The 26,716-nt window shown below is 50.5% G+C and overlaps 10 protein-coding genes across 10 annotated transcripts; 4 read left to right on the top strand and 6 right to left on the bottom strand.

Moving 5' to 3' along the window:
• Nucleotides 1-3,486: 3,486 nt before the first annotated feature.
• M436DRAFT_66893 (putative ubiquitin-conjugating enzyme E2 W) lies at nt 3,487-4,048 on the bottom strand (the record flags this gene model as incomplete). Its single annotated transcript, XM_013568695.1, has 3 exons — nt 3,487-3,755; nt 3,810-3,972; nt 4,022-4,048. 3 exons carry the CDS (start codon nt 4,046-4,048, stop codon nt 3,487-3,489), a joined length of 459 nt encoding a protein of 152 aa, XP_013424149.1.
• Nucleotides 4,049-4,573: 525 nt separating this feature from the next.
• M436DRAFT_55013 (uncharacterized protein) lies at nt 4,574-4,947 on the bottom strand (the record flags this gene model as incomplete). Its single annotated transcript, XM_013568656.1, has 2 exons — nt 4,574-4,728; nt 4,791-4,947. 2 exons carry the CDS (start codon nt 4,945-4,947, stop codon nt 4,574-4,576), a joined length of 312 nt encoding a protein of 103 aa, XP_013424110.1.
• A 1,637-nt stretch (nt 4,948-6,584) lies between these two features.
• M436DRAFT_54633 (Ca2+/calmodulin-dependent protein kinase) lies at nt 6,585-8,023 on the top strand (the record flags this gene model as incomplete). Its single annotated transcript, XM_013568594.1, has 5 exons — nt 6,585-6,628; nt 6,682-6,889; nt 6,945-7,101; nt 7,154-7,539; nt 7,592-8,023. The coding sequence occupies 5 exons, from the start codon at nt 6,585-6,587 to the stop codon at nt 8,021-8,023; spliced, it is 1,227 nt and encodes a 408-aa protein (XP_013424048.1).
• A 628-nt stretch (nt 8,024-8,651) lies between these two features.
• M436DRAFT_54775 (Bromodomain-containing protein) lies at nt 8,652-11,037 on the top strand (the record flags this gene model as incomplete). The annotated part of the gene is made up of 6 exons (XM_013568609.1): nt 8,652-8,744; nt 8,938-9,014; nt 9,076-9,118; nt 9,234-9,293; nt 9,350-9,801; nt 9,852-11,037. The coding sequence occupies 6 exons, from the start codon at nt 8,652-8,654 to the stop codon at nt 11,035-11,037; spliced, it is 1,911 nt and encodes a 636-aa protein (XP_013424063.1).
• Nucleotides 11,038-11,739: 702 nt separating this feature from the next.
• M436DRAFT_54839 (Arabinanase/levansucrase/invertase) lies at nt 11,740-13,395 on the top strand (the record flags this gene model as incomplete). Its single annotated transcript, XM_013568616.1, has 2 exons — nt 11,740-12,002; nt 12,063-13,395. The coding sequence occupies 2 exons, from the start codon at nt 11,740-11,742 to the stop codon at nt 13,393-13,395; spliced, it is 1,596 nt and encodes a 531-aa protein (XP_013424070.1).
• Nucleotides 13,396-13,669: 274 nt separating this feature from the next.
• Nucleotides 13,670-14,209, bottom strand: M436DRAFT_20241 (uncharacterized protein; the record flags this gene model as incomplete). Its single annotated transcript, XM_013568568.1, has 2 exons — nt 13,670-14,026; nt 14,084-14,209. Coding segments are annotated over 2 exons (483 nt in total), but the record flags the coding sequence as incomplete, so codon positions are not given.
• A 1,468-nt stretch (nt 14,210-15,677) lies between these two features.
• M436DRAFT_54532 (FAD/NAD(P)-binding domain-containing protein) lies at nt 15,678-16,781 on the bottom strand (the record flags this gene model as incomplete). Its single annotated transcript, XM_013568580.1, has 1 exon — nt 15,678-16,781. One exon carries the CDS (start codon nt 16,779-16,781, stop codon nt 15,678-15,680), a length of 1,104 nt encoding a protein of 367 aa, XP_013424034.1.
• Nucleotides 16,782-18,014: 1,233 nt separating this feature from the next.
• On the top strand, nt 18,015-19,937 carry M436DRAFT_75786 (uncharacterized protein; the record flags this gene model as incomplete). The annotated part of the gene is made up of 7 exons (XM_013568784.1): nt 18,015-18,036; nt 18,124-18,584; nt 18,645-18,834; nt 18,887-18,992; nt 19,053-19,412; nt 19,470-19,825; nt 19,906-19,937. The coding sequence occupies 7 exons, from the start codon at nt 18,015-18,017 to the stop codon at nt 19,935-19,937; spliced, it is 1,527 nt and encodes a 508-aa protein (XP_013424238.1).
• Nucleotides 19,938-20,124: 187 nt separating this feature from the next.
• Nucleotides 20,125-21,877, bottom strand: M436DRAFT_85091 (MFS putative major facilitator superfamily transporter; the record flags this gene model as incomplete). Its single annotated transcript, XM_013568783.1, has 3 exons — nt 20,125-20,519; nt 20,585-21,748; nt 21,808-21,877. 3 exons carry the CDS (start codon nt 21,875-21,877, stop codon nt 20,125-20,127), a joined length of 1,629 nt encoding a protein of 542 aa, XP_013424237.1.
• A 994-nt stretch (nt 21,878-22,871) lies between these two features.
• M436DRAFT_15909 (uncharacterized protein) lies at nt 22,872-26,627 on the bottom strand (the record flags this gene model as incomplete). Its single annotated transcript, XM_013568564.1, has 2 exons — nt 22,872-23,479; nt 23,708-26,627. Coding segments are annotated over 2 exons (3,528 nt in total), but the record flags the coding sequence as incomplete, so codon positions are not given.
• Between the last annotated feature and the right edge of the window lie 89 nt (nt 26,628-26,716).

Here is a 26,716-nt window from a genome sequence, read left to right as displayed (position 1 = left end):
CACTAAATACCCTCTCTAACTCTATAGACATTAGATTAATTAAGAGGATATTAATAGCCATCTAAGCGAGGTTCGGGTAGTTAAGTTGCTACGTTAGTTTAAGCCACCACTATATAGCGTCATTAACGAGGACTAAAGGGCTCTTAATAAAGTAGACGAACTCCTCGCCTATATAAACTAAGCTTATATGCCGTAAAGAAGCCTACTACTAAGTAAGCTTATTTAACTTCTCCTCTTTTAATGACACTACTTAAATAGCCTTAATCCTATTTTTATACTAAGTAGTCTATAGAGCACGTACGGCAGTAATAGCTAGTGCTCGCTATAACGAAGGCCATTATTTGTTAATGTAGGCCTTATAATAACTTAGATAGAGGAGTAGCGCGGCGGCGTAGGTAGGGGTATAGTTGTTAATTGCTTGCTACTTATCGAGTGTAAACCGGCTAGTCTATATAGCGTTAGTAAGGACTAGATTAGAAAAAGCATGCTGTTCTACGTATCTCTTATAATGCTTACGTAAGAAGTCTATTAACATTAGCACTTAATTGAGGGTAGCATTATTACCTTTGTATAACTTTGTTACCTCCTATAGTGGTTCTATAAATTTAATAAGCTCCTTAAGGAACTGCTAGTAACGCCGCTAGAGAATAGTATACTTAAAATGGTTATAGGTATGCTAGATATGCCGTATAACTGTTCGGCATTAAAGCCCTTACTTAATTATAGATAGCTAGCTATTCCACCTTATAGTGTTATTAAGCATAGTAGATATACTAGCCGTAGCCTTAAACTTACGACGACGGCGAGCTAACTTTATAATCTACTTAAAGAATTAATAGAGGTAGTTAATAGCTTTATAATTAGTAAGGCTAGTACCTTAGCTAAGTATTAATATCGCTTCTAAGGGGTCTTAACTTTAAGCTAGCATAATAGTAATAGCGTCCTTTAAGCTCGCTAATATAAGTGCTTAACTAGTAAGGTTAATCTAGTGTCTAAAATAGCGAGTTCGATGCTATATAGAGTCCTAATTAATAGATAGGCGCTCGCTAAATAGAGTAGTAAGGTAGCTTATTATAGTGTCGTTATAGGTAGCATTATTAGAAGTAATATATCTAACTTTCTACTCGATGCCGTAGTAAATAATAGTATCGAAGAAGAGAGGGGCATACTAAGCACTAGCATAGCTAGACTATAGCTTATAGAGAGTAAGCAGTACCTTACTTAATTTGCCGTCTAATATAATAAACCGAGCTATAATGCTAAGTAGCTTATAGCTACTATAGTTAGCTATCTAAGCATTATAGGTAAAGTGGATTAATAATTAAGATATTATAAGGAGGGCCTTAAGCTACTCTTAATAGAAGTTATATTCCTTCTTAACGTAATTAGCGATAGTAGAATGACTCTTAATTAAGAGACTAGAGGCGCTAGGAAGTACCTCGTTAATTAACGTATAAAGCTTCTTATTACTAGTAGTTCGGAAGGAGATGTTACTTAAGGTGATATAGTCGATAAGACGCCTATTTAGGCGAGCTTTATCGATATTAGTAATAGTAAACGACGTCTTAGAGGGTGCTATTACTATTACTAGCATCCTTAGAAGTATACCGGTAGCCTATCGCTAGCTATACCTCCTCTTTAAGTACGATCTAATGTTATTATAGTTAGTAGTATGGTACTAACGAGGACAGTCTTTCTAGCTATAGAAACAGTACTAGATCCTCTTCCTACGCTTGCGCTTAGGCTTACTATAACGGCGAGCTCTAGTATGAGACTAGAGCTCTTTAGAATCGCTATAGGTAGGAGTAAGCTTACGAGGGGGTTATATTAACGTAGCTTTAGACTTATTAAAGATATTACTTAAGGTAGATAGTGTTAGTCGCTATTGCTTTAGAGAAGAAAGTAATAGCTAGTTAACATTAGAGGCGCTAGCGTCACTCTTAAGGTTATTATCTCTAGCGATAGAACTACGTATGCGATCTACTAAGCCTAGATTAGGAAGGAAGGCCCTCTCTTTTAGAGTATTAGAGGCGAACTTAAAGAGCGTACTCTATCTAGAGGCGCGTAGCGACTAGCCCTAAGGAGTCTAAGAGTTTAATTAGCTTTATAACTCTATATTAGTAGGTAAATACATAATATAAGGGCTAGGTTTAGTGCTATTTAGTATGCTAACTAAGAGAGGAGAATAGCTAGGAGCTTAGCCCTAATATTTAGTAAAGAGTGGTTAAAAGAGTAGTAGTTAGGGTGTTAAGTGTATAAAGAGGGAACAGTTAATGCGCGTTAAGAACGACGCGCGATAAATCGCGTGGCTAAAGCCTTAACTAACCAATCGGAGACTTAGATCTAATCTTAAAGATTAGATCTAGCTAATTAGAGGTCTTAAACTCGCTACTAATGGAAACACGCGTATTAGCGAGCTTTCCTATAGAATCTACTATGCCTAACCGCTACACGCGCCAACTTCGAGCTTGCTACCTATCTAACCATCGACATTAGCTATATTAAGAGGTGGAATAGTAGAATATTCCATAAGAATTGCCCGTTCTATGCCATGCCAACTAAGTGGAATATTCCACTCAAAATCAGTGGCATATGCCAATATTCTACTTATTCCATGCCATTTATCGTCCGCTCTGGTTCCTCCGCGATTCTAATTGTCTCGGGTACGACCCTGTTCATCCACAACCACGCACATATCAAGTGCTAAATCCAGTTCTATCGACTTATAGATGACTGGACTTGGCCAGAGACGACATGATACTCTTTCACCAAGTCACCGTGGTGCTTGCGGTCTGCTTTAAGCACACAGGCGCGAGATAACACTTTTCAACATTGGATTCTGATAGATGCTACCACAGCACATATATTCTGCTCTGGCGAAGTGATGAATGTACGTGTGTTGTGAACTAAGGCTCACAATACACGTACTTACGTAGCTTGCTAATGCGCTTGTGTTCAGATTCATCCTTGTATTTGTCGACAAACATGTCTCCATCTCTCCGTGACTGTTCTCGCGCTCTGTTGTCGATTTCGCTCCTGGCTGTCCACCCCGGAGCCGTGACTGGCGTTTCATCATTTTCGCCAAAAAGCGAACGATCATGATTAGCCAAGGAACGAAATGCAGCAGCGTGAGGATGTTGCCAACAAACGCTGCTGGGGTCGAACAGATCAAGAATGCAACGCGATAAGATCTCTCTGCTGTTGCTTGCGACAGACAAAGTATCGAGGAGCACGAAAACGCCAAAAACCACGAAAACACGATGGCCGGGAGTTTGATGAGAGCGCGAAGAAAGTCGTTCTCGCAACGAGTAAGAAAGACTTGAAATTCGCTCATGATAACCCAGAACACGCGACTTGCGGATCCATGAACCGAGAAGTTGTGAACAGAAAACGCCGGCCCATGCATGCATACCAAAAGCAACAGAACACAGCAACCGAAAAAGTCTACCCAACCAACGAATCCATCGCATAACCAAGGCAAGCATATCAAACTTCGTTGTCGTGAAAGTGGAAGGCAACATCGCGAGGGCGAAGGCGGTTGGTCCTCACAAACTCGGCATCGCCAGGAGGACGCTCGTTCTTGGAGTTGCCGGTCAACATGCTTTGGATGCTGAGACAAACACTCTCGACATTCTGCACCGGCGACCATCCTTGAGAAGCGAGTAGATCCAAACAGATGATGCCGTTAGTGTAGATGTGAGGGTGGATGGGGATAGGGCGATCAGGATGGCGAATGAAGACGACTTCTGGCGGCTCTGCAGGAAGTGGTCAGTCTGAGATCACAAAATTGGGAGAGAAGATCAGAATACCGATGGGGTAGTTTGAGCTGAATTCGAATTTGAGGCGGTATGTTTCGCCCTGGTAGATGGGGTTTGCATCCATGACTTGGATGTCCATGAGCCATGTCTTGAGGTTCTCTGCTTGGACGAGGGTAATGCCAGGCGCCAGTTGTCCTTGGACTTTGATGAGCTCCTGCGCCGTGTGAGTATTCCATCAGAGTCCATTGCGCCTGAAAATATACCTTCTGGAGTCGCTTACTGCTCATCATCTTGCCGGGGACGTTCACAATGGTGGACGACTGAAGTTATCGTGGTCTGTCGAGCAAAGTCCAACGGCGGGAGTGTTGCGGCGGAGTATGGTAGTCGTCGGTGCAGAGGAATACGGTACGAGGCCGCAGACTGAACAGTTGTTTTTTTGACAAGATTGCGAGGAAGACAGATGGCAAGAAGCACAGGTGATTGTAATGCGAAAAGATAGGTATAGCTCGCCTTGAAAGATGTCGGACTTGTTGCGAGGCTGAAGATGGTGCCTTTGCCCGCGTCCGCGCCTACTCTGACGCCCAGGGTCCACGCATGTGAAAATCGGAGTCATCGAACAACTCCGCAGAGTCATGATCATAACTTGATAGGATTATTTCACGAGTGGACAGGTACAGTTCGAAATCATCTCAATCGATACATAGGTCATTGCTCGTTAGGAGTCATAGGTAAAAGTAATTTGACCAAGTCAACCATTGACAAACTGGCAGCGTCATCTTAAACACGATCCTTTTTAATAAAGCAATATCCCACGTTCAACGACCAGTCAGGGGACTAGTGAGAGTGTCTCCTGCCTGTTCTGCCTCTTTGCCAAGGGGATTCTGGAGTGCTCCTCCGACGAGATTTCCGACTCCTGATTTGATCTCGCCGATCTCCTTCTGGTCCGACGCAGGGAGGCTGTTGATTTGATCTGCAGGAAGAGAGTCGTATTAGCAACCCGTGTGAAGCAGCAGGAGAGAGAATTGTGCATACCCTTGACCAGATACGAGGCCTTGTTCTCGCCCATTGTCTCGAGGGCCTTCTCCTCCATTGCGCGCTTCCACTGGGGAGGGACGCCGAACAGGTATACTGCGCCGACTATCAAGGCGACGACCGCGGCGAGGACTGAGAGATATGTGCTGGCGGCCATTTTGTTGGTTCGCTTCGATCCTTTCAAGAATAGTCTGGAGATTGTTGTTCTCTTGTCTTTGTCGAAGCTGTTCTGCTTGCGCGAGTCGACGACGATTGACTTCCTAGGGACTCTCGTGAAGCTCTCTGCGTTTGTTTTCGAGATGTATTCCTGAGGCAGAGATCGGTCGAGCTTCAGTTGTGATCGGAGCTGCTGCTTGGATATCCGGAGGACCGAAGGCTTGGATATGAACAACAACACGTTCTTCGACGAAGGGTGATGGACGGGGCGGTGGTGTTGGAGCTCGCTCTGGAGTCTGTGATGATGAACGAAGAGGTGGAGAGCGGGGTGGAGAGAGTCGTCGTCTGAAAGGTAGACGATTGATTGCAACGTTGACCCAATGTTGACAGGTCCGGAGAAAGGATTTGGAAGGTGAGAATATCGAGGTCTTTCGGGTTATATAAGCTCTGTCTCCGTCTGCGACCATATGAATACGTAGCGGGTGGGTTCAGGTTTTGTTTGTTCCATGGAGCAGCAAACGTCAGAAGCGGCACAGCTCAAGTGCTTGTACCAGTATGACGTCCGTCGCAGCTTCCGTGAAACTTGGAAGTTGCATCGAGCCTTCGGGCACGCGTCCGACTTGTTCATCTTTGGCAGGTCTTGTGCTTCGTCCTACCTTTTCCATGTGCATCTGAGTATAGGCAGAGCTGTTTGTGACAAGCGATGCGGTGCTATACAGCTGTCAAATCTACAAGGTACAAGCTCTTCGGCTCGTGGAGCCACGCGACAAGCTCGAGTCACAACATGACCTGCACAAACAATGCTGCTGTGCGGATCAAGAGCTGATCACGTCTGACACAGCGACAAGCTCAGTTGGCATCTTGCAGGCCCCAAGTGGTGAACATTGCAAAGTGTCGTGATCGGATTGACATGTCTCAGTCCGCAAAGCACGACAAAAGACCCTGAAGTTCCCGCCAAAGTTGGAGGCGGAGCTTCACATGTTTCTCACAAGAACCCCTCCAACAACCAACACGAGGTTGATATTGACTAGGAGAAGCCGCAATGCGCGGTTCATGCAGGATTTTGCAGAAATAGACAAGCGATTGATTGAAGAGCATGACCTTTGTGTTTCAGCTCTCAGCTTAGTGCTCTTGAAACTCAGCACAGCCCGCCGTGACATTTGAGCTCTCGTCTCGAAGCCTCCGAGCTTGCGTCCGCTGAGGCGCTGCCCCACGCCGCACTGCCACGCCGGCTTCCAGCCAGAGTGAGATTCATCTATGCGAATGCGCGACACGCTTACTGTGACTTGACTTCCTTTCCTCCTCTTTGCATATTCAATCTTGGATCAGCCCGCTGCTTGCATCCCGTCTGCGACAAACCTCGGGTCCGTAACCGCCGCCGTCGCTCATCTACCCCTCTTGAGCGCAGCGCCGCAAGACGCACTTGCCCAACCGCCAGCATGAGTTGTAAGTAACGCTGCCTATGGCTCCTTCCTCTACCATATCCGCACATGCGACTTGCGCAGTGTGAGCTGCTGCTCTTCTGCTTCTGCCTTGCATACCATCACCTACACTCTCTCCAACCTGACGTCAATCAACTCTTCCCTACAATACCTGCTCCAAACATTATCTAATCAAGTCGCCGGTATAGTCACCAGCATGCTCAACAAACTCCACGGTCAGCCCGACAGCTATGACAAGAAGTTCGTCCAATGCTGCACCCTCCACCACACTCTTCCTAATGTCGCAACCACAGAGCCAAGTACAAGTTTGGCAGAACCCTCGGAGCTGGAACCTACGGCATCGTCAGAGAAGCAGAGTCACCCCAAGGAAAATGCGCTGTCAAGATCATCCTGAAGAAGAACGTAAAAGGCAACGACCAGATGGTCTACGACGAACTGCAGATGCTCCAGCGCCTTCAACACCCTCACATTGTCAAGTTCTTTGATTGGTTCGAGTCCAGAGTGAGACGCACAAGAGACGGAATACTTCACGGCAGAGGCTGACCGAGGAACACAGGACAAATACTACATCGTGACCCAGCTCGCAACTGGTGGAGAGCTGTTTGACCGCATCTGCGAAAAGGGCCGCTTCACCGAGAAGGACGCTTCTGCGACCATAAGGCAGGTCCTGGAAGCCGTCGACTACCTCCACCAGAACGATGTCGTTCACCGCGGTCAGTACTGACATGAGCATCCCCTCTATTCCTTGCTGACCACACTATGCAGATCTCAAGCCCGAGAACCTCCTCTACCTGACCAAGGCCGATGACTCGACTCTTGTACTCGCCGACTTTGGAATTGCCAAGCATCTTGACAGCCCCGACGGCGTTCTCAAGACCATGGCTGGTTCCTTTGGCTACGCAGCACCTGAGGTCATGCTCAAAAAGGGACATAGCAAGCCCGTCGACATGTGGTCTCTCGGTGTCATCACCTACACTCTTCTCTGCGGTTACTCGCCTTTCCGCAGCGAGAACCTGACCGATTTGATCGAAGAGACCAAGCACGGCAGAGTTGTCTTCCACGAACGCTACTGGAAGGATGTCAGCAAGGAGGCCAAGGACTTCATCATGACTCTGCTGGTGCCCAAGCCCGAAAACAGAGCTACAAGTGCTGTACGTTTGAAAGAGTCAGGCTACTACCGAATATGACTAACACATGGTACAGCAATCACTCAAGAACGCATGGATCGCCGGTAAGGGTGCAACCGACCACAACTTGCTGCCCGAGATCAAGGCATACATGACCAAGGCTCGTCTGAAGCGTGGTATCGAACTCGTCAAGCTGGCCAATCGTATCGAGGCACTCAAGATGCAAGAAGACGAGGAGGAGGAGGTACCACAATCTGGAGACATGCCAGCAGGCGCAAAGGAGGCGGCTGGTGAAGCACTGGCACATCAGAAGGAGAAGCCGCTGGAAGGTGGACTTGCGGTGCCAACGGACCAAGGAGTGACACACAAGCGCAGTCTGAGCAAGCTTGCCAAGGGAGCCATCTTCCGCGAGGTTGTTCTGGCCAAGGTGCGCGAGATGAAGGCCGACGAGGAAGCACAGAAGATCACCTCGACTGGCAGCTTCGAAAAGGAGAAGGAGAACAAGTAAGGGGATTGCATTGATCGAGCGGGGACTTGAGTGTTTTTGATTGGCATGGCGTTTGGGGCCACAGGAGGGTGCAGCGGTTGCTGCTACTACTTGTCAGGCAACGTGCCTAGGCAGGCGAGTGATATTCCTAGACGATTGTTCAATGAGAAGGGAATAGATTGATACGTTTTTCTGTCATCTGTTTGGGTGTCTCAGAGGGTAGTGGTGGTGTTTATAGCGATGGCAGTTGACATGGCAGATAATGGTGGTCGAAGAGTAAGGATGCTTGTCCGAGTCGAGGGGAAGCTTCTTGACAAGACCGGCATGCAAGCACGGCGGACCAAGAGCAAGCAAGCTTCGAACGTCGATGCCCATGTAGCACTTTAATCAACGAACCGACCAAAAGGTCACAGAGCAAGGGAGGATTGATAATTGTAGTGAAGGACAATAGATTCCTGAACCAATCACGTGTCCCGTGGTCCGTGCACGATAGCGGACGAAGTGGCAGAGCGAGACGCGCGACGCGCAAGAGCATGAGGGAGCAATTCGGCAGGCACGACCGACCAGCATCACCACTCATTTCAGGACGTCCGGAAGTGCCGTGCAGAGAAGCAGCAAATTACGCGACAACAGAGACACCAAATTCACCATGGACCGCAATCGCAATCGTAAGCGCAAAGCAAACGATGCCGCATCGCCCAAGGCCGAGGGCAGCGCAAGCAAGCGCCAAAAGACCAGACTGGTGAGTGCGCATTGTCTTGTCTAGAGCAGCAGTGGTTTGGTGGGTAGAGTGGATGTAGTTGTCGCGGAGGAGCTTCTACGATTCCCCTCGAAAGCACCGTCACCGCCCGCTACCACCGTCTGCGACACTCGACAAGCGCGACCAAACGCTTGGACTCTTCAAGACCATCCAGACTGACAAGTTGCGCCCACAGGAACACGAGACTCCGCAGACAACGACAACCATCGGCCTGCAGTTTATCGACCATCTGAAATCAGCCAAAGACAAGACGTGAGTTTGTCCGCGACAACAACCAAAGCATCTGCCATGGCCGAGTCTGACCCCGTTGCAGTGGCCGCTTGATCGCCGACCTGTTCATCGACTTGCCCAGCAAGGTATGCTCCTTCTCTGCTCCTTCTCTCACACTTCCCACCATCTCTCTTACTACTTCTCCTCATTCACCACTCTCTGGATTCACTATGCAACATGGACTGACACTCGACGCTGCAGAGAGAATTGCCCGACTACTACCGCACCATCAAGCTACCCATCGCCATCCAGACTGTTCAGGTACACCTTCCTCCCCGCTGCCATCGACCACCGCCCCGTCTAACCAAGATACACAGGACAAGCTCGAACGCAATGAATACCCTACCCTCAGCACCGTCGAGAGCGACATCAAGCGCATGGTCTCCAATGCAAAGCAATACAATGATGACAAGTCGACCGTCTACCAAGACGCCGAGCGCATCCGCAAGGCTCTTTCCAACTTCATGACAAAACACAACCCTGCCTACAAGGACCCCAACTACGTCGCCGCGCCCACTCCTATACCTGGTCACAACGATGACACTGCCTCGTCAGCACCTCCGACTCGCGAGCCCAGCGAGCAACCCAGGAAGATCACAATCTCCCTCAAGGCCACCCGCGATCGCAAGTCCTCAGCTGCTCCGCCAGCCGCCTCAAGCCCGGCCGCCACCGTCCAAGACGACTCAGACCCCACCGATTTCACCGCCAAGACCTTCCAACAAGCCCAGGAGCACATCATCAACGGTTTGATCAGCTATACAGATCAAGGGTGGGTTATGCCAGCAATATCTCGACCAATCACTGCTAACATTCCGGCAGGATCGAAATCTTCCAGCCGTTCGTCACACTACCTCCGCGATCACTGACGGATTACTACGCCGTCATCAAGAAGCCCATGTCGCTCACCGCTGTTCGTAAGAGAGTCCGAGGACAGCATGGTCGTGGAGCTGCAACAAGCCAAAGCGACTTCAGGACGTGGGATGCTTTTGCAGATGAGGTGTCATACATCTGGCGCAATGCAAGGGACTACAATGAGGATGGAAGCGACATGTTCAACCTGTCAGTCGAGCTCGAGGATCTCTTCAACGAACGTCTGGCATCCGCAAAGAGCCAAGTCAACGAGCCCGTACAACCAAAGATCAAGCTCAGCGCCCCGAGACCAAAGCCTGTGCTACACCTCGGCGCAAAGGCTTCGCCAGCTCCAAAGAGCTCTCTTGCCGAGGAGCAGATCACCAACGGGACACCTGCCGCGTCTCACACAAGACCAGGAAGCAGCGCCGCCCCATCACGGTCAACCTCCCAAATCCCGACGGCAATCAAAGCAACAAGCGCTACGGCATCAAGTCCGAGCGCTACGACAGCAGCAGTCAAGACGGAGAAGGCTGTCGCTGCCTCGCCGTCACTCGCTACAGTCCGCCCACAGAGCATCGCTCCAGACGTCAAACAAAGCCCGAGGCCAGAAACCGCCAACTCAATGCCTCCACCACCCTCTGTGCGCGGTCTTAGTGGCAGTCCGCATCCCTCAATGCTGCCTCATGTCCCTCACATCCCGCAATACGTGCCACCGCCAACCTTTGCCGACAAGTACACCCGCCAAAAGCCTGTCTCGGAAGCCCTTCTGCCGAGTCTTGTCATCACAACACATCCTCAACTCAATACCCCAAAGCCTTTCCACATTGATGTTCCTGCATCCAAGCACTTCACTCAGCAGTCGCTGACCATGACCGTCCCCGGCGCCCACTACTACATCAGCATAATCCCCACCGTGTCTCAGCGCCTTTTGATACAACGACAGTACAAGCTGTTCGTCACCGTCAATGGCGCCCGCCTTATGGGCACGACACGCGAGCTCATGGTCGGTGGAGTTGCCGACAGAAAGCAAGTCTACGATACCGCTCTGAACCCCGGTATCAACAGAGTCGAAGTCGAAGTTGTCGCTGTTTCCGGCAAGACTGGCGCTCTCGAAGTGGAGAAGTTGATGGTCTTTGCCAATCTTCTGAAGTAGGATCAAATCGAAGAAACGATCGGTGACATTTTCTGGTGTTAAATGGGTGGCTGTTGTGGCGGTTAAGGTCTAGCAAAGCATGGCGCTGGAGTTTGGTGTTTCTTCGTCCACTGGCAGGTATACCTCTATTGTTCTTCTGTTCTTTCTTTCTTGCGCTGGTGGAACGGAAGGTTCCTAGCATTCTGGAATCAATGCAGATTTCCATATCCCTCATAGTCAGCATTTCCCCCGATCGTACTCCGCTTCTGTCTTTCGTGGCCGACCGGACCGCACATGCTCATCGTCATCTCGCTTCCTGCGATCGACCCATACCATGCCCTAACAATCGCTCGGTTTAGGGCTTGATTCACCACATGACTTTCAGAAAGCGAATGCTTGTGGGGAAATAAGCGTCAACGGCCCACGATGTGGGGAAGGATTCCTCGTGGGGAGACACGGTAAGCTTTTTCTTGTGCCTGTCATTCTTGCTGCCCTTGTGATTTTGGGTCACAACGATCGTGAGTCTATGCTCGCCGTGCAATGATCCATGAAGTGCCGATGATTGAGGGGTTACTGGATGTTGATCTAGAAGCATACCCGACATGAAGTGATTTCACTCGGGTAAAGGAAAAGGCTAAAGCATGATTTGAGTGTATATAAACCTCCTGGTCCGAGAAACTATTCTCTTCTCTCTCACACGCGGCTCTTCTGCTCACACCCACGATGAAGTTCGCATCACTTGTTCCAGCCTGGGCAGCTCTAGTCTCTGTCTGCAGTGCTGCTGTAACGACCAAGGCTGTCTCTGCTTCCGTTACCTTTGACAACACTAGGAGATTTTTGTTCGATACGAACGGCAGACAGATTGACGCCTATGGCTCCAAAGTAAACAACTTCAACGGCAAATACTATCTTTACGGCAACTCATTTTCGGAAACTGGAGTCGCGTATGGAATCAAATCTTACTCTTCTGTCGATCTTTTGAATTGGTATGATCATCTTGAATAAACCACCTGTCTGCATGAACCGTCGCTGATGAGAGAAACCAGGCAGTACGAAGGCTTCCTGTTCAACCCTGCTGGCAACAATAACCCTTGCGCTGGCTCAGGAGGTTGCGGACGCCCTCACATCGTCTACAACCCAAAAAACAAGAACTATGTTCTTTGGGCTAACGCTGGATCCCCTGGCTACGTTATCGCTACCTCTTCATCGCCATCTGGTCCTTTTGTCTTTTCGACAAACAGGGCACTCATCGATCCTGCATTTGATTCTCTCCAACCTGCAGATTTCACCGTCGAAGTCATCGACGGAGAAGGCTATATCGTTTTTTCAGCACTAAACTTCAAGTCTCCCGATGCCGGAAGTTTCTGGCCTCCGATTTTCCAGAATATGCACGCGAGTAAATTGACAGCGGACTTTATGAACACGACTAGAGTTTCTTGGCCAGTCGTGTCGAATGCGAATGATCTCATTGACAATGAAGCCGAGAGCCCGGATATTTTCAAGAGCGGGAATACTTGGTATGTTGCTGCGAGCAACACTTGCGGGTATTGCAATGGATCAATTGCGTTGCTTTATCGCAGCAACAGCATCCAAGGACCTTGGACCCGTCAGATCTTGGAAGGGTATTCGTGTAATGGACAGGTTGAAGGCGTGTTGCCTTTGACGAACCCATCCACTGGCGCAGTCACCAATGTTTGGCACTCGACTTCAGTACCCGGAGGTCCTCGCACAGGCTTCGGAGGCCATATTTTCCAGCCGTTGAACTTTAACGCCGATGGCAGTGCTAAAAACCTCGATTGCTCGACCACTGCAACGTTCCCGGTCACCTTTACCAAAGGCAATGGCACTGCTGCAGCTGGCAATGCGACAAAAGCAGTAGATGCAACGCCCGCACTTGCCGTCTACAACCCCGTCTGCGATTCCGACAGTTTCATCCTCTATCAAACCTGGACGGCCTCCAAAGCAGGAACACTGAAAAGCGTATCCCTCAACATCGCCCGCGGCTCCCAAACCGTTCCTCTGGCTCTCACTGTCTTCAAAATCCCCTCTGTCAACGACATGTTTGTGCCTGAAGTCAAGTGGACGGCTCTGGGCTCTGCATCCTTCAACGCAAATCAGACTACCTATGTTTTTGACACGGTCACTGTGCCTGTTACTTCCAATGCTACTGTTGCAAAGGGAGAGTTGTTGGGACTGTCGATTTCTGGAGCTGATTACTCACCTTGGTGTCATTTGGAGTCTGATACTGCGAACGGGCGTGGATTCAAGTTGTATCAACAGGGTCAGGGTCAGTATTCGTGGAGAGGGCTGCAAGGCAGGAATCCACCGGTTTACGAGAGACAGGGCAAGAGTGTCAAGTTTTTCGCGACGTATGCTTGAGTCGCGGTAGAAGGGTGACTGGAGCTGGTTGCGTTGATGTATAGTGTATATACACTCTTGAACAAACATAGATGCTTTCCATCAAGTTATCCGAACAAACACAAAAGCCTTGTCATTATGGTAAATTGCTACAAGATTTCAAAACGTCAATCGGAGAAGAACAAAAAGAAGTTTCCAGCACTCCCTCGTCATCCGTCCCCAACACAGGAAGAGAAAAAGTCATCTGTAAGGACTGTGGACTTTCATGCGGTTTCTTCGCAGTCTGTCCTTAGTGCACAACAGTACCACTCCACTGGTTGCAAGAAACTTGCACAGCAGTACCCACAGCCAATCCGACGCCAGAATTACCGAACAGCGCAGTGTTGGCACCAGAGTTCAAGCACAGATCGAAGTTGAGGTTGGCGCCGTATTGGTTGGTTCCTTGCAAGCCATTCTGGGAGCACAGAGGGTTGCCAGAGGCAGGGCACAGGTTGGTGACTTGGACGACGATGCTGTTGCCTGCATTGGACAGCTTGTTGCCGGAGCTGTCGGTTTGAGCGGTCAGCTTCCAGCAGGTGCCGCAGCCGGGGCCGGCGCCTGCTCCAGGGCCGACACCAAAGGCGTTTTGGGAGAGGGCGGCGGAGTAGCCGGGCTGCGAATTGTTGTGTTAGCGATGTTGGGTTTGGAAGTGTGAGAATACAAAACTTACGTTGGTGTAGAAACCGCAAGCAGTGGTATCAGTGTTGCAGTTTCCACTGCCAAAGGTGTCACCGCTGCCGTACTGGGTGAAGGAAGCCTTGTAGGTGGTACCACTACTACCACCGCCGCCAGCAGCCTTCGAGGTCGAGACGGGAGCGGCAGAAGTCTTGGTGCTGGTGGTCACTGGCTTGGCAGTGTTGGAACCAGGCAGGCATTGAGAGTAGTAGGCATTGCTGACTACGCAGGTGTAGCCAGAGACGCAAGTCTTGTCGCCAGTGAAGCCTTGGCCACCGCATTGAGCGTATGCTGCTGCAGCTGCGTGGGCAGAAGTGCCAAAGGTAATTGCAGAGAGGAAGAGAGTGTTGAGATGCATGATGCAAGAGAAAGGAATGTGTTCTTTTCGAAGGATGGTTGCGTGAATGGAAAAGAGGGAAAGAAAGGGCACTTGCCTGGGCCTTATATAGCACAAGTCCCGGAGACCTGATACTTGAACACTTCCCTTTGTACTTTCGAGATCGCGTTAGCCGCCATCTACGGGCCGCGATCGTGGAGCTATGGTCCATGTTTGCTTTCATCGCGCCCCGTTCCCTACCCCTGTCACGCCATCTCATCTGCAGACATCAGGAAGCAGCTCCAGAGACGTATCTCATCCCATGAACCGTGATCTGGAGTCAAATCCCGCTCATCACCAATCGACAGATCGACATCATCTTGCGTGGAATACCTTTTATCCATGAGCCTCGAAACATCCGCCTCATTCACCTAGGGCATCCAGAATGGTTGTGGCTTGCATTGAAACAACCATCGCTAAAGCTTGTATGACTTTAGACTCGGCCGAAAAGGCTTGATTGACTTGACAGCTGCATGGGGACCCATGTCATGGGATTCATGGCGAAGCATGCCTTGTGCCACGGGTGGCTCCCTTCTTCCCCGTGAATTCCTTGTCGACGTAGCAAAAGCCTTCCAGCAGGATATACAGTAACTCGTGACCCAGTATCTCCTTGACATGTTTTCGCCAAAGCGCAATCTTTGTTTCAAGCCTCCATTAGTACGGTGGTACGATGAAAATTATGGTTCGTCACAAGCCGTTTTCCACGCGATCCGTTTGCGAAAAGAACGGTTAGACGGGCCGCTAGCCATGACGGCTGGTAAAGAGGTAGTCAAGTTTCAAGTTGAGTGGATCTCAGCTAAGCGATGGGAGAGACGAGTAAGGCGTAGGACCACAGGTCGACCACGTTCGAGATCTTGCGGTAATGGATGCATCGTGGAGACGCCAACGCGTGTGCATGACAATGTGTAGACCGAGAGATTCCAGATGTTTTGAGGGATCAAAGAGAGAAGCAGGTACGGAAGTGACGCGGGCGGGACGGCCTTGTTTGCTGACTCAGCAGAGCTCTCTGAACGGCAACGAGCAGAGCTTTATTCCTGATAGTAACAAGTTGTGTTTCAGCAACATGGATACATTCCACAGCCGGCCATCTAGAAGGCCAAGACATGGAACATTTATGAAAGGTCAGTAAATCAAAAATTATCTATTACGCTAACATTAGTTGGATATCATGCTGTAAGGAAAAAGACAACAACGCCAGATTCGTGCATTTCGTCTACGCAGCAATCATAGTAGCAGCTTTACTCATAAAGTAGTCCTTGCCCTTGACAAATGCAACCATAAAGCTAAACGGCACAAAGCTTCCAATCTGTCCAGTGCCAGTCTTGCTGCCGATGGGTACAAACACCATCAACTTATCACTCGCATCATAAGTCTTGAGTTGTCCAGCCTTGGTGATGGCATTCTTGATGTTGGCTGCCACCACAGGGATCTGGTCGTTGATTTTGAGATAGTAGCGTTGCTTGTAGTGGGTAGCGTCCCCCAAGGCATAGACAGAGTTGTCGGAGATGGAAGCCACGCGCATGTTTCCGTCGACCTTGATCCAGTTGTCGGCGTCGAGAGTGGAGGGGGGCATGAAGGAGGTGTTGGCGATGTTTCCTGCTGCTGAGATGACGAGAGCTGCTTCGAGAGTCTTGCCATTGTCGAGTTGAACCACGAATTTTCCGCCTTCGCTCTTCGTATCGGTAACGCGGGCCGAGTAGACAATCGTAACGCCCAAGTTTTCCAGACTGGCGTGGGCGGACTTTGCGGCCGAGGCCTTGAGGGCAGGCAGGACTTGTGCGTGCGAGGAAATCAAGGTGACTTTTGTTCTGGGGTATGCTTGGGCGATTTCGCCAGCACTTTCGACGCCTACGGGACCGGCGCCGATGATGATGATGCTGTCTGCGGCGGCGACTCTCTTCTGTGCTGCCTCGACTTTTTCGCGAATGTCTGCTCCAGTAGTCTTGAAGGGAATGGCTTCGTCGCCAACAGTGCCGGGTGTGGTTGAGCCAGATGCGACGACCAAATAATCGTACGAAATATCCTTTCCATCCTTGACGCTCACAGTCTTGGCAGCAGTGTCGACAGAGCTGGCATAGCCTTTGACAAAGGTGAACCGGGACTCAGGGTATTGCTTGAATTTGTCAATGATGGGAATCAGGTATTGGTCGACCTTGGCTTCCTTTGGCTTGGCGATGATGCGCGGCGAGGCGATGTTGTAGTAGAAGACATCCGAGGGGTCGATGAGGGTGACTTTCGAGTTTGGCACTTGCTTGAGGACCTGGTGTGCGACTTTTGTTCCGGCGTAGGAGCCGCCGATGATGACGACGTGCGACATTGTGGTCGTTGTGCTTTGGAGTAGTCTTTCCGGTGATGTGGTTGGCGCTCGGCGGTGTGAAAAGGCAGGCGAGACTACCAGAGAGACGACAAGCGAGGAAAGTGTAGATACAGGAAGAAAATCCTACGACCTACCGGGCAGGAGACAGTCTACTATTTATTGCATGCGACAGCTCAGAAAAAAACTCCGTAGGGTGAAACTCTTTCTGTCGCGACAACAATCGGCTTACCGCTGTCCCGGGGCCGCTGACAATCAATTCGCCGAGATCAACAGTCAGCCAGATGCATCTCGCAAGGCAAGAAGGAACCAGTAAGAAGTATCCAGCTAGCATCACACAACGTTGCCAAGTAGATTGTGAGGCTCACAGCAGAACTGTTGGTGGTGAGGAGCGGAATCGAAGGAAGGAGGCTTTGATGAGCTCGGTCAGATTAGCTCAGTTCGGCTTCCCCAAGCGCCGAAGATTGGTAATCGCGCCCGACACCACCAAGGGCCTTCTTTGACGGGCAACAGATCATGAACGACTTCCATGCATCTATCTACACGTCTATCGCTCTATTGTCGAATCAAAGTCATATGACTAGTTTTATCTTATTACGTTGTAACAACACATCTCGACACATCTCAACACATCATGGATCCCTCCCCAGCTTTTGATTTCTCTCGCGGTACCGGATCACATCCATAGAAGATCGATGACAAGAGCGACACGAGATCATCCTTGCACTTAGCTCAAAGCTATACTCAAAGTGTAGCCAAGACGGCAAGCACAAGTAGGCTTGGCTAAGCTATAGAAGAACGGTAATGTAGAAACTCAATCATGTGGCGGATCCTGTCGTTCGAGACGACCGTCATCGGTATACCTTGGGTCACAGATCAGAAAGACCGATACTCCAGAGGTCGCAGAAGGAGCGTCTGATAGTTGTGCCATAGTCACATAATTTGGTCTTAGCGTCATTGGCTACTTTTCCATGTGTCAGAGATTATCACCATTGGCGCAATCTTGCGTGCTTTACGATGCGGCTCTGAAGGAAGCAGATCAACGCAAATTTAACCTTCGTGGAGAATTTGACCTTCGTCGCTCTCCAAGACGACCGAGCTCACACGACGCAAAAACTATCATAACAGATCATATAGCTAGCATCCGCTGAGCACGAACCATCTTCAAGAAGACTATCGCATAACGACACTACTCGCACATTCCCGGTTGGGCTACCCCTTCTCAGACTTTGCAGAATGTCCGCCCCAATGGGCAAAAGTCCTGCCCGGTCCGAGGCAATCAGCTCATCGGATCCAGCAACTCTCATGGACAATGCCAAACACACCACACATACGACTCTCGAAGAGGCACATATCGACTATGCACCCACCACCGACCGCCTGCGCCGAAGCCTCTCAGCCCGTCAAGTCCAAATGATAGCAATCGGAGGCACAATCGGCACCGGCCTCTTCCTCGGCACTGGAAAGTCCCTCGCAACCGGTGGTCCAGCATCCCTCCTCATCGCCTACCTGATCGTCGGTGGCATTGTATTCCTCACCATGCTCTCTCTGGGCGAAATGGCCGCTTTCATCCCCGTCGCAGGCAGTTTCTGCACTTTTGCAGGCAGATTTGTGGATGATGCGTTTGGCTTTGCACTTACCTGGAACTATTGGTTCAACGATGCTGTGAGCGTGGCTACGGACTTGGTCGCATTGCAGATATTGCTGCAGTACTGGACGGATAATTTCCCTGGCTGGGCGATTAGTTTGATCTTTTGGGTTGTGCTGATTGCTGCTAATATCGTTACGGTTGCTGTTTATGGAGAGGTATACGACCTCTTTGGACAAGAGTCTAGATTCATTGCTGACTTTCTCTCGGGAAAATAGCTCGAGTATTGGCTCAGTTTGCTGAAAGTCGTTACCATCATCATCTTCATGATTCTAGGTATCGTGGTGAACTGCGGCGGCAACACGGATCATCACTACATCGGCGGAGAGAATTGGCGGATCCCTGGAGCACCTTTCCACGACGGCATCGGGGGTTTTGCGTCTGTCTTTGTCACAGCCGCTTTTGCATGTGAGTATGCTAGGAGGGAAATTGCCAAGATAAGCTTTTGACATGATAACAGATGGTGGAACGGAGTCCATCGCCATCACCGCCGGCGAGACCAAAAATCCCGCCAAAAACCTCCCTCGTGTCGTCAAGAATGTCTTCTGGCGCATACTGATTTTCTTGTATATTTCCCCCCCACGGGCGTCTCCGACAAAGACATATCATGCTGATAAGCTTCATAGCATTATATCAGTCATCCTCATTGGCCTTGACATTCCATACAATTACCCTCGGCTGAGCTCAAAGACAGTAGCCACCTCGCCTTTCACACTGGTATTCAAGAAGACCGGTGCAGCGGGTGCTGGAAGCTTCATGAATGCTGTAATCATGACCAGCGTATTATCCGCTGGCAATCACGCACTCTTTGCCGGAGCACGCCTACTCTACAGTCTGGCCGCGCAGGGCCACGCACCAAAAGTGTTCGCTCGCTTAAACAGAAAACAAGTCCCTTGGATCGCAGTCCTCACCACCAGCATCGTCAGTGTGGTCTGTTTTGGCTCTAGCTACATCGGTGCCGGTCAACTCTGGAACTGGCTACAAAAGTATGCTTTTGCCCCCCTCCATCTATCCCCCATTACCATTACTGACACAACTCACAGCCTCGTCGGCGTCTCCAACATGCTCTGCTGGACCGCCATCGGCATAACCTCCGTCCGCTTCCGCGCCGCCATGGAAGCACAACACAAAACCCACCTCCTGCCCTTCAAAAACTGGACGTATCCCTACGGACCCTGGCTGTGCATTGTTCTGAACATCATTCTCATTCTCGTACAAGGATGGAGTTGCTTCAGTCCAGAGTTTGACGCAGTGAGTTTTGTGAGTTATTATGTAGAGTTGCCGTTGATGCTTGTCATGTACGTTGGCTGGAAGGTGTGGAAGAAGACTAAAGTGGTGAAGCTTGAGAGGATGGATTTGGAGACTGATACGCAGAGTGTTGATGAGGTTGTTCTGCAAAGTGTGGAAGAGAGTAGACTCAAGCGGTTTAGGAACTGGCTACTGTAGTTGCATGATGATGAAAACATAATCACAGTGCAGAATTCAGAAACCAAATCGGAGGCAAGGCGTGATTGTTCTTCCTTTACGCGTTCTCGAGATCAAAAGGTCAATCTCCCCCGTTCGGAAGACAAAACATTGACTTGACAGAAAAGGCCTTGTGGTACGATGATTCAATAGGGATGAAAGATGAACTGACATGACTCTTTCGTTTTTCGTTGCATACAAACAAGGACGAAGGGGGATAAACTCGAGCATGCTCTAAGCCCCCTGCCTGGCCGTCTCCAAATACTCAACTTGCTTCTCCTTCTCCCCAGCACCCTCCTCGCCCTCAAACAGCGCAGGCGACACAGCAACCTTGCTGCCATATCTGCCCACCTTCCACCAGGGCAACTCAAACACAGCGTCCAAACTCTCAAGACTCCTTCCTGAAGTCTCGGGCAGGAAAAAGTAAACCCAGAACAGACCCAGCAGAGTGATGGCAGCAAAGAAGAACATGGTTCCTGCAGTGGTCATGCCGACAAACATTTCGGGCACAGCCTTGGAGTTGCCGTATTGGTTTACGAAATGGAAGGCCATTGCGATACTTCCACCAATCGCACGCAGACGCAAGGGGAAGATTTCGGCGTTGATGAGGTATTGGATCGAGTTCCAGCCTGGAGAAAAGCAGTCAGTATACGAAGGATCAAGGAAGAGGGGAAAGGAAAAAAGAGAGACATACCCATAGCCCATCCAAATCCGGAGAAATAAATCATGGCAATCGCGCCCTTGGCAGCTGACTTCTGACTAGCAGTTTGCACATTTCCTTTCACACCAATACTCTTGTCAATCTGCAAGAACATGGCCATGTAAAGCATAGCCACGAATTGAATGGTGATACCAATACTCAAACTCCTCTTGCGGCCGATAAAGTCGACCAGGAAGAAAGCACACATGATGGCACTGATGAATTTGACGAGTCCAAAGATACCGGTGGCGAGAAGTTTCTCTTGTGTGCCGGTTGTGCCCATCAGAGCAAAGTACTGGGGTGCATAGACGGTGATGGACCCAGCTCCACTCCATTGGCCAAGCAACTGAGCGCCAATGGCCAAGAAGATACGGTAGCGGTTGCTCTTCATGCAGAAGAGTTCGCGGATGAGTCCGACTTTAGAGGCTCCCATGGTGGCTTCCTGCTCGCGCTCGAGTTGGCTGTTGATATCGATGATCTCGTTCTGCACCAGCTCGTGATCTTGACTCAATCCGCGAATCTTACAGAGATTTTCGACGGCTTTGGCTTGTTGCTTGTTCTTGATCAGCCAACGAGGGCTCTCGACGGCGAAGAAGCTGAAGGTGAAGATGATGGCTGCAAAGTACAGATGCAGTGTGTTGGGAATAACCCATTGAATGGGGTTGTGGTTGCTGATGTGCAATGAAGTGCCGTATGAAGCAAAGTATCCTAGCATGATGCCAAGGTAGACGGAGCCAGAGAAGATACCCACGCACAATCCACGGATAGATCTGGGAGCCACTTCGGCGAGATATGTGGGTGCGACGACAGTGGTCTGTCCGATACCGAGTCCAGCGATGAAGCGACCAGCATATACCATACCGAGACTGCCATGAGCAGCAGCACCAAGAAAAATAGAGATGCCAGCAACCCAGACCAGACAAAGCTCCCTCACAGCCCAAAGTCTACCAATCCTGTCGGTGATAGGGAAAGCAAATAGGGCGCCGAAGATCGATCCCAGTTGCACCATAGATGTAATGTTGGACAAAAGGTTAGCCTGCTCGGTGGCAGTCAAGTCCTTGTTCTTCAACCCGAACTGCGTAACGAAAGATTTTTGGGAGGTGGTGGTGCCAATAAGACCTTCATCGAGACCACGGGCTGTGCCCAGCAAGCCGAAGACTGGGACAGACGTTAGCGAAAAGGCTGGGATGGCAAAAGTCAAGCAAGACCAAGCATACCAAGCACTGCATAGCCAAGACGCCAGTTGAGAACCTCTTCAGGCAGATCCTTGGCGTATCGTTTGAACATCTTCGCGACTTCGACTGTTTACGGTTGTGAATAAGGACGGCAAAAGAAGTAGAAGAGACGAAGGGAAACGGGGAGCGCAAAGGACTTTAAAAGGGAGACGAGAGAGCCTCCAGACCCCACCAATACTACCTCGTACCCTAACATCCTTCATCGGCCCCGTGGGAAAAAACAGTACCCCGGCAATTGTATCCAGCGTTTTTTCGGTGGAGCATCTGTGGAGTCTCCGCTTGGTCTGTTACAAGGTTCGGTTCGTCCGAGATTGGCAGTTGATCGGCAATAAGGCAGTGGGCCAGGGGAAAAAGCGTGGGGGAAACACATAGCCGCATGCCAGAAACGAGCCAGAATCATGGCTGGAGTGGTCGAACCACTGCACACGCGTCTTCTCGTTGGCTAGTACGGAGTATGGAGCATGTAAAGTATCTTTCTCGCCGCGGGCCGCCTCGTTATGGCTTGGAGATGACAAGACGGCGGCCAAGGATGCTTGGATGGTATTGGCTCTGTTGTGTGGCTGCAAAAGGATGAACGTTGTTGCCCTAGCGCTAGCAGACGTGGATCAATCGGTTTTTTGCAGCGCTCGCCTAAAAAGGACCATCGGCAATTGTGTCTGCTGTTCAGCAGAAACGGAAGTGCCCTGATTCGGAAGCGGTGGCCGATGATGTCCGGATAAAGACATACCCGGGTTGTCCGTAGTCCCAAACACGGGCCGTTTTTCTGCTAACACCACCAAATGATGGCTCGAGAGAACTTAAGTTGTCAGAACAAGCGTAAACAACGTGTGAACATTCGTAATCTCTATCTATCTTGCGTAATTCTCCAATGAACCTCTCAACCGGTGATACGAACCCCCCAGATGATAAATTACGAAACTCCTTAAAAATCACAATCAAGGCTGGTGAGCAGGAGCGATGGGGCTAGCCTCGACAGGCACGACCTCAGACTTTGTCTCCTCGGCAGCATCTCCCTCTTTAGCCTCCGAAGCAAAAGCTTGTGGAACCTTCTCGCTCAAGTTCACAGCTAGGAAACTCTTGGGCAACTTGACGGTGTGGAACTTGGCTCTCAGTGTCTCGAGCACTTCCTTCCATTCTACATGGGGTGTCAGGCTTCTACGAGGAGTGCAGCCAATGCAGTGCTTGCTGTCCAGCTGAACGTCTAGAGGGTCGAAAGCGTGGCATCCAGGAGAAAGTGTGATACGAATGCTGTAGTTAAAGCAGCTGCCTTCAGGATCGTCAGTGGTAGCTTCATTCTGTGATTCGTAGAGCTCGAAGCAGATTTGAGACAGATAGTCGAGCTCGGGAATGGCGTTGCGAGCAATCTTTGTTTGAACACCGCCCTCGATGATCGAGTTGAGCAGAGTGTAAATGTGTGACTCCTTGGTGAAGTAGATGAAAGACTTGGCGTCTTCGGATGCTTGTACTTCTTCCAGATCTGTCACAATCTCCTTGAGCAGAGGAAGACTGGTCAAAAGTCCAATCTCTAGCTTCTCACTCTCTAGCATACCGTACTCCTGAGGACCGATGTAATCGAACAGAACTTTGGAGAAGCGATACAACTCTCTTAACTTTTCAAGACGGACATCGACCTTAGCCTTGGACTCGGGAAGATCTCTGTTGCCGGTGAAGAGCGAGAAGTATGATTCGGGATTGCCAGAAACACGGTTAGCCAAGGTTGCTTGAGCGTTCTTGAGTGTGACGGAGGCATTCTCAGAGCGTCTCCTCAAGCTTGACATGTGCGACAGCTTGTCTTTGTCGTCGCTCTTCTCTTTATCGCCTTGCTGATTGGTAGGTTGGACGTCCTTGGTCGCAGCTTGCTGCTCTTGTGTTGGTGCGAGACCCTCGTGAGTCTGGCCAAACTCTTCTCTCATATCCGCAGAAGCAGTACGCTTCAGAGTATTGGGACGCTCATGGTCATCATCAACCATGTCGTTGCTTGGAGTAAAGACCCACTCGAGGAATTGTCGGTTGTGCAGAGCATCGAACTTCATCGTGTCATAGAGCTCACTAATCTTACTAGGATCGACCTTCTCGGCATCGGTGAATTCCTTGAAGAGCTTCTCCCAGCGTTCCTTGAACAAGGAAGCATCTTCACCGCAGCACCATCTAGATTGGATCTGCTTGGGGTCAACGCCCTCTGGAGCACTGTCTGCAAGACTGACTGAGGAGGCATTGCTGGGAGGGCTCTTGATGGGTGGTCCACCCTCGCCTTCGGGACGAAGTTTGGTAAAGTTCTGAAGCATGACACGGCGATGAAATTTCATCAGCTCGACGACACTGCGAACGACCAGGTAAGGCTCGGGAGTGCCGTCTTTGGGCCAAGCGAACTGTTCCGGTGCTTGTTTACCTTGACGGAGCAGGCCCTTCAACTTCTTCTTGACCTTGTCCATCACATCCTTGGCTGCGTTTGAATCATCAAGCAGATCCTTGCGGACAGAAATGAAGTTGGGATCTAGCTCTTTCTGGTTCAAGAAGGAAGCAGTGAAGATCTGAGCACTGGTCGATACGCGGCGTTCGGAGGACGAGAAAACACGAACATCTCTAAGAGCATCCTTGTTCATCAGGAGCAAGTCATTGCGCATGTTGTCACCAAGATCCTGGGCTTGGTAGCGGGCAGAGTGAGTAGGCTCTCCACCCCACTTCATGACAAGCTGCAACTTGTCAAGCACAAGGTTGTTCTCGGCAGCGGAGATTCTGGAAAGAGTGACGTCTGCCATAGAGTCACCACGCGAGTGGTTGGCATCATCGCCCTGGAGAGGGGTCGGCTTTGGCTTGGCGTTGCCATCCTCGTCGACGGTGAGCTTGTCCTGGAGCTCGGCTGGCAGCTCTTCCTGTTTCCTCTTGCGGAACATTGGCTTGATCTGGACCTTTGTACCAGGCCAGCTTCCCTTCTTATCGAGAGCATTTGACAGTGTGCGCAGCTTTGTCTGGTCTTCTTCGCCCTCAATCAGAGCCTGTTTGACAGCTTCCTGCACACTCTTAAGGGCAGCCTCTCCGACCAACAAGACTTCCTCACGGTGTCCCTTGAGCAAATCTACGAAAGGCTTGGTGTGGAAGGTGAACTTGAACTTTTGCTTGGGTGTACGATCAGCGTGACGGATGACGGCAACCATGCCCTTGAGCTTCCACTGCGACTTGGAGGCAGGTGCAGGCACAGGCTCGTGGTGTTCGTCAGCTTCGTGGATGGACTCCTGTAAAGTCTGGTATTGATGGTTTTCGTCAAGTATGGCGGGTGGCGGGAGTTGGTTGTCTTGGGGAATACCGGGACTGCGTGGCATGGGTAGATTACCAAAGCTTGGTGGAGAGGTGATGGGAGAAGGAAGTTGAGATATCTCGGGTGAACCGGGCTTCTTGTTGGCCAACTCGCGCAGTCTGTTGGCACTGGCAGAGCGGAAAACGGATTTGAGATGACTGCGATGGCTGGAGACGGTGCTCTTGCGGTGAGTGCCAGGGGCTTCTCTTTCGTAGTTGTCTTCGGATGCAGAAGCGGGTGCGGATGTGGGTTGTTGTTGCTGCTGCTGCTGCTTGTTCTCGACTCTGACCTTCTCACGAATGAAGAGGCCCTTGAGAATGTTGGCACATTTGTCATAGTAGTCATTGTTATCTTTGACAAAACTCCAGCCGTTGACGTCAATAACATAACTCTTCTCGCCCACGCGCAGCAGATCGAAACCACAGACACGCTGGCCGAAGCCATCGGCAATTCTCGAGGCCATGCCAGCTTCTTCCTTGTTCAGGCTGGTGACATAGCGGACTTCCTTGCCGTTGGGATTACGCTTGACGACACCATCAACGACAGGAGACTTCCTGGTTTCGGCGTGACAGTAATCAAGACCGACAGTGTAAGCCTTGACATCTTCGGCGTTTTCCACCTTAAGGAACTGCTCGTAGATGTAACTGCTTCCAGGTTCCGTTATGGATCTGGGTACTGTCAAGGTCTCGTCCTTCTCCGAACTCTTGTTGTTGACCTTGCGGAACAGTCTTCTACCACCTCCACCCTGGCTCTTAGGATAGTAGATGTGGATGTTGTGGTCCTCGCCGTCGGTAGGCTTCTCAACGAAGGGCTTAGTCAGAGTCTTTCCGTCGACTGAAATGGTGTCGCCATCGTCCAGCAGTTCGACAACAGGGTTGGCAACTTGTTGTGATTCGGTCTCGGGCTGGCTGCCTAAGACGGGGAAGCGGAGGCCAGTCTTTTCGAAACATCTCTGAGCAATATCGGCAGACTGAACCTTGGGACCTCCGTCGCGGTTGACTTCGACACGGTCGGGTGTAGGAACGTTGAGCTTTGTGAGGATTTGTAGACAGATACGGCGGTCCCAGAGAATGGTCTGCATGGGCAGGTCGTTAACACAGAAGGGTTTGCGCAGTTTGGCGTATGCTATAGCCTTGTCGAGCGGGAAGCCCTCGGAGAAGAAGGAGATGAGAAAGTCACAGACGGGCCAGTTCTCGACATCTTCGTCCAAGATGACCTTGTCGCCAAAGACGATGACCTCAAACTCGCCCTCCTTGATCAGTCTGTTGAGGATGTTGCGACTGGGCTTGCTTCTGGCTTTGCTGTCGAGGGCACAAACACCGATCTTGCCGATAGGTACGGGCTTGTCTTGTTCAGGGCGTTCGGTGCTGGGGCTTGCGCTGTTGACAGTGCTACTGCTGACTCGTCTCGACTGGGGGGTCCTGCCACGAGGGTTTGCATTTGAGGATGGAGGGGGCTGGCGGGGAAAGGTAGCGAAGACGCTGGTTCTCGGCGAGGTAGTGGTCGAGTTGGGCTCCGAGTTCGTCGGGGGTGGGAGGGTGTTGTCCCGACTCATGGTGGTGGCGGGCGCCGAGTGGGTGCCGGTGAGAGAGGGTG

This window comes from Aureobasidium namibiae (assembly GCF_000721765.1).
Source record: "Aureobasidium namibiae CBS 147.97 unplaced genomic scaffold scaffold_18, whole genome shotgun sequence".
Classification (NCBI taxonomy): domain Eukaryota; kingdom Fungi; phylum Ascomycota; class Dothideomycetes; order Dothideales; family Saccotheciaceae; genus Aureobasidium; species Aureobasidium namibiae.
Note: the sequence above shows the minus strand (reverse complement) of the source record. Positions and strands in the feature narration are given on the sequence as shown.